General features: G+C 53.8%; 1 protein-coding gene across 1 annotated transcript; it reads left to right on the top strand.

The window, feature by feature from the left end:
* Nucleotides 1-704: 704 nt before the first annotated feature.
* On the top strand, nt 705-5385 carry LOC34622054 (glutamine--tRNA ligase). The gene is made up of 10 exons (XM_026337763.1): nt 705-994; nt 1147-1398; nt 1700-1827; nt 2048-2252; nt 2867-3049; nt 3430-3565; nt 4029-4157; nt 4330-4466; nt 4761-4872; nt 4981-5385. The coding sequence occupies exons 1-10, from the start codon at nt 705-707 to the stop codon at nt 5383-5385; spliced, it is 1977 nt and encodes a 658-aa protein (XP_026193548.1).
* Nucleotides 5386-6000: the final 615 nt, after the last annotated feature.

Here is a 6000-nt window from a genome sequence, read left to right as displayed (position 1 = left end):
TCTGTGACGGAATGCATGGCCTTGTATACACGCATCCCCGATTTAAGCCTGCGCTCTTGCCTCGGTAAAAAGCAGAACTCGCTGGTGCTCACGGTGGGGGGGTTCGGGAGCACGCGTCGCTCGCCTTCTATGGCCCCACTTTTCGCTCTCCGCCACTGCAGGGGGTCACCATAAGTAAGCGGAATAAACGCCAATTGGACGAGCTGCCGAGATCAAGTAAGTAGCGAACCAGCGGCTGCTCGAGCTGCGCGGTGGCTGCGCTGCTCGTTGGGACTGCAGAGGAAAGTGTCTACGCATATTCAAGGATACGCTAGTTTCGGGTGTGGCATCTGAAATGCCAACGAGGACAAAGCCAACACTCTGTTTTTTTTCGAAACGTCCTTACGCAACTCCCTCCTGCACCGTCTGCGCGGGAGCTCCTGCTACTGCTACTGCCACTGCTACTACGAGTACTACTGCGGACTCCGACTGAGGCGCCGTTCCCGCTTCCACTGGCATGCAAGGGAGTGCCAAGAGGTTTCTTCCACATGGAATCCTTTTTCATGCGCTTTTAAGGCACAAGCTTCTGCATGAGCTTTTGCTACCGGCTGCTTTTCCCAAGATCTCCCTTCTTGTCGCGTGTACTGCTCCGCCCGCGGCAGTCCCCAGGCTGCGCGTTTCGGGGTATTTTCTGTGTGGGCTTCGACACTTTGCGTGTTACGAGGATGCTCGCAGCAGATAAGACCGCTGCTGTTGCAGCCTCGGCCTCAGTCGACGGCATTGCGCCGGCTGGAGGCGTGGAAGCGCCAACAAATTTCTTGTCTCAGATCATGCAACAGGATCTGGCGACGGGGAAGCACAAGAGCATCGTAACTCGCTTTCCCCCCGAGCCTAACGGCTTTCTGCATCTTGGGCACGCCAAGTCCATCTGCATAAATTTTGGCCTTGCTAAGACCTTTGGTGGCAGGTGCCACATGCGGTTTGACGACACCAACCCTACGAAAGAGGAGACGAGGTAAGGCGGCTTCGGAGCCCCAGTGTATGTACGTCGTCGTCGGGGTGTCTGAGGAGAAGCTGCGGCTGCTTCCTCGCGCGACTGGACTGCACAGCCTCGTAGCGTCGGCGCTTATGCCTTGTTTGGATTGTGCCGTGCGCGGTGCCTGGCAGGTACATTGAATCGATCCTTCGAGACGTTCACTGGATGGGTGGCTCATGGGGTTCCCACCTGTACTACGCTTCGGATTACTTCCCCCAACTGTACGAATGGGCTGAAAAGCTCATCAAAAAAGGCCTGGCTTTCGTAGATTTCGACTCGCTGGAAGAGATCCGGAGGAAGAGGGGCAGCATCACCGAACCTGGCGAAGAAAGCCCTTACAGAAACAAATTCAGCGTGGAAGAAAACCTCATGCATTTTCGAAAGTGCGTGTTCAGGCTGCATTCTTGCTGGCCCTGCTGCTCCTCAAGAGCTCCCGGCACCCCATATTGCCTTGAAACGGTCATGCAACAGAGACAAAACTCCCCCCAAGCGCCTCACGAGCAGCCACGCACACACACACAGACACACACACAGACACCCTGCACGTAGGAGGGTGTTCTGAGGCTTTGATGCACATGCTTTTTCGACGCGCACAGTCACGGGACGGAGGCGAGGATCCGGCTGGACACGCATTGGCTTCTTCGCAGAGGGCTGCTTTGGGGGGGTTGTGCTGTGTTTGTGCAGGATGCGTGACGGAGACTACGAAGAGGGGCAGTGCGTTCTAAGGGCAAAAATCGATATGAAGCACAAGAACGTCATTCTCAGGGACCCTATTATGTACCGCATCCTTAAGAAGGAGCATCCACGAACTGGTCAGGGAGGCAGGGAAAGCGAGGGGGAGGGTGGGGGGAGGGAAAAAGGTTGTACTGCGGGGGCTATCCAGTGGTATGAGCTTTTTCTATGAACCACAAGGGTATCTATATATATATATATATATGTATATGTATCTATGTATATATGCAAGCATGCATGCATGCATCCACGCAGGTGGATTCGCGAAAGCGCGCCTTTTGCGTGTGCTTTGCTTTGCAGGCAACAAGTGGGTTATATACCCAATGTACGACTACGCTCATGGTCAGAGTGATTCCATTGAGTCTATAACACACTCAATCTGCACACTGGAGTTCGACTTGAATCGGGCGCTCTACGATTGGTTCCAAGAGGCGCTGGACATAACGAGGACTCGACAAATTGAATTTGCGAGACTCAATCTCACATACACCGTGATGAGCAAGCGGTCAGGCACCTTCTGCAGGCAGCAGCTAGGGAGGGCTTACGGCTGCGATGCGCTGGAGGGTAGTAGCTTGGAGGGGGAAGGGGTTGTGTGTGAGTGATGAAAGATCGAGGACGTCGTGGTGGCAGTCTTCCGCTTGTCTGTGTGTTTGTCAGTGTCTGTGTGCTTGTTTGTCTGTGTGTTTGTTAGTGTCTCTGTGTTTGTTTGTTTGTTTGTTAGTGTCTGTTTGTTTGTTTGTTTGTTAGTGTCTGTTTGTTTGTCTGTTAGTGTCTGTTTGTTTGTCTGTTAGTGTTTGTTTGTTTGTCTGTTAGTGTTTGTTTGTTTGTCTGTTAGTGTCTGTGTGTTTGTTTGTTAGTGTCTGTGTGTTTGCTTGCTTGTTTGTTTCTGTCTTTGTTTGTTAGTGTCTGTGTGTTTGTTTGTTTGCTTGTGTCTGTATGTTTGTTTGTTTGCTTGTGTCTGTGTGTTTGTTTGTTAGTGCCTGTGTGTTTGTGTGTGTTTGTGTGTCTGGTGGCTGGTTGTGTGTTTTTTTCCGGTGGGGATGGTGCAAAAAAGGGTCCCTTTGCGCCGAAGGCACTGTATGCTGGGGGGCTGTGGCGCATGCATGTGTTGTTTATCAGGAAGCTGCTGGCTTTGGTGAATGAGAAGGTTGTTGCAGGGTGGGATGACCCTCGTCTCTGCACGCTTTCTGCCCTCCGTCGACGGGGGGTTCCTCCAGGCGCTATTCGCGAATTCTGCGAGCGTGTTGGGGTGGCCAGGAGGCCCTCCACAATTCAAGTTGAGCTTTTTGACAGATGCATCCGGTAAGGCGCATAAATAAGGCGTAGATAGCCTGTAGAGAGTGAGAGTAAGTGACAGAGTGAGTGACGGTTAGAGTAAGAGAGTGCGAGTAGGAGAGTAAGGGTAAAAAATGAGGGTAAAAAGTGAGAGTAAGAGAGTGAGTAAGAGTCAGAGCTTGCAGGACGGGATGGTGGGAGGGGGTGGTTGGTTGCTGGGGTGGGATGGGGTGATTGGGGGAACGGGGAGCGCGGACGAATAGGCAGACAAGCAAACATGCAGGGCAGCAGCAGCAGCTGCTGCTGTTGCAAGTCTAGGAAAGGTGTCTGAAGTGAAAGCATGTCCTTACAATTTGTTTGGAGCTGCGGTGTACCGACACGAGTGCGCTACGATTTTTTGCGCGCAGGGAGTACTTGGACGAGAGAGCTCCCCGGCGTTTTGCAGTGAAGCAGCCTCTGTTGGTGAAGATCACCAATCTGCAGAAGGAAGAAACACTGGCAATCCCAGTGGACCCGAAGAATGCTGCAGCAGGAAACAGACAGGTGCGTGTCGGCATGTTCATGTACTGGGTGTTGTTGCGTGGGGTCGATGGGGTGGAGAAAGACTCGATGAGTAGACAGTGGAGCAGGGTTTGTGAATTGCGGACAGAAGCTGGATGCACAGGAGGTCAAGGAGCATCGCGGGGGCAGTCTTTGATTTTGGCGAGCCGTGGCTTGCTGCGTTTGTGTTGTGTGTGCCGTTAATATTTGTTTTGGATCTTTGTTATTCGATGCCGGTGTATTCTCGGCGTAGTTGTCAGAGTGATGTGGGTGGCCAGCATATATTTTGCCCGCTTTGTTTTCGCTGTTGTGTTGACACACCTTGTGCGTTTTCGGTTCTGCTCTGTTCTCCCTCTGGGGCTGTTCGAGGCATCTCCGTGTATTTTAGGTGTGCGTGGTAGATCGTGTTACTGCGTTGCGCACGCCAGTAGGGTTTTCGGACGCGATTTTTGGGGTGTCTGTACAGCTGCCCTTCACGAACGAGTTGTACATCGAGGCGGAGGATTTCATGGAGAATCCTCCCAAGGACTTCCACAGACTGTCTCTGGGCAAGGAAGTGCGCCTCAGATCCGCCTATTGGATTAAGTGCAACGAGGTAAAGAGGAGCGTTGTTTGATAGGTGGATCGGTTGAGTCGCTTTGTCTGTGCGCTGTGCAGGGAAGCCGAGTAGGGGGGGAGAAGGGAAGTGTATTCTGTTGCCTTGCGGTCCTTGTGCTCCCTACGCCGCTTGCACGTCTGGAGAAATGTGTTACGTGGTTTGTTTGCAGGTTGAGAAGGATGCGAATGGGGATATTACGGCCCTGCTGTGCTCGTACGATCCGGAAACACTCAACTGCTCGGCAGCTCCGGATGGACGGAAGGTCAAGGGGACTATCCACTGGCTCCCCGTCAAATACGCCGTGCCGTAAGCATTAAGGACTGCCGAGTTGTTGTATAATGGTTCTGGTGTACCAGGCTTGGGGTTGAGGGTGGGTGTGCGGCGAAGCTGGGGACCAACGTTCCTTTGAAGAGGGTCTTGGGAGCGGAAAAAAAAGAGCGAGCGAGAGACAGAGAGAGAGAAAGAGAGACGTGGCGCTAGTTCGGCATTTCATGTGCGTTGTGGCGTGTTTTGGGTGGTGTTTGGCTGGCACTTCCTAGAGGGTTTTTCAAGAGGTTTTTCTAAGGCCTTAAATTTGCTGGCTGCTGTGTGTTCGGATAGGGCGGAATTGAGGTTCTATGATCGCCTCTTTACAAAGCCTTTCCCGGAGGAAGAGGAACCGCAGAGGCCGGAGAGCAGCTGGCGCGATAATATCAATCCCAATTCGCTTGTGGTAAGGAGATCCAGGGGTTTGAACCTTGGCTGGCTGTGTGCGTGGTTCGAGTCTGCTATCTCTGAGAGGGCGCCTTCGAGGAGTTGCCTCCGCTGTGTGCTGCTGCAGGTGTACAAGGGCTTTGTGGAGCCTGACGTGGTTTGCTTGAAGGCTTTCCCGCCGCAGTTTCCTGTGCAGTTCGAGCGCCTGGGCTTCTTCACTGCCGACGCCCCTTGCGAGTACATTTACTCGGAGCCTGGCAACGACACCTCCAAAGCTGCTGGCGAGAGCTCTTGGGGGTTGGATGCCAGGGCATATGAAAGGCCGCAGGGTGCCATGCCAGTGTTTAATCTCACTGTGGGGTTGCTTGAGGGCTTTACAGTGTCGCGCGAGAAGGAGGAAGAGTCGCGAAGGCAAAAGGAAAAGGATCAGGAAGCAAGGCGGAAGGCTGCAGAAGAGCGGCAAAGGAAGAAAGAACTGCGTGAGGCAGCCAAGCTGAAGAAGGAAACCGAAAAGAAAGAAGCAGAAGCGTAATCGACGGTCGCTGCGCTTGTGGACTTCTCGCCCGCTCCTTCTCTTCTCCCCTCCTCCTTCCTCGCTGCCGCTGCGCCCACCGTACAGCAGTCGTCTGGGTTCTTGTTCGCGCGTGCTTCTCTGCGCCATCGGCTTTAATTTGCAACGCATAAGTCTGTGCATCTCAACATATGTATTGCACCACGCGTGTTACGCTTAACGGGCACCCAGTGTGCGCGTTGAGCCCCCCTTTCTCGCCCTCTGCTTGCCTCTGCATCCGCAATTCCACTAGGCAGAATGGGCAAGTGACTCACGCAGCTCCGCTGCAAGCCCTTCCTGCCTCGAGGATTAAGGCCTTCTTCTCAGATTGCAGAACCAGGGTTCTAGAAGCGGCACGGCTGCGCCCAGAGGCAGCAGGCTCACGCTCTGCACACAGGCAGCAGCAGCAAGGGCACTGCTTTGGCGATCTGCGCACCAAAGAAGGGTCGCTTGGCGTGTCTGTACCTCTTGTGAAGGGCAGCGGGCTTGTTGCATGCGCTGCCACGGCTTCCTCCCGCTACGGCGTTTCGTTCTGGAGAGGCGGCATCCATTGGCAGGGGGCCGATCTTCGGGGGCACAGAGGACTTTGAGGGAAGA

The sequence above is a fragment of the Cyclospora cayetanensis genome, unplaced genomic scaffold (genome assembly GCF_002999335.1).
Source record: "Cyclospora cayetanensis isolate NF1_C8 unplaced genomic scaffold, CcayRef3 CcayRef3_contig_20, whole genome shotgun sequence".
NCBI lineage: Eukaryota > Apicomplexa > Conoidasida > Eucoccidiorida > Eimeriidae > Cyclospora > Cyclospora cayetanensis.
This window is presented reverse-complemented; position numbering and strand designations above follow the sequence as displayed.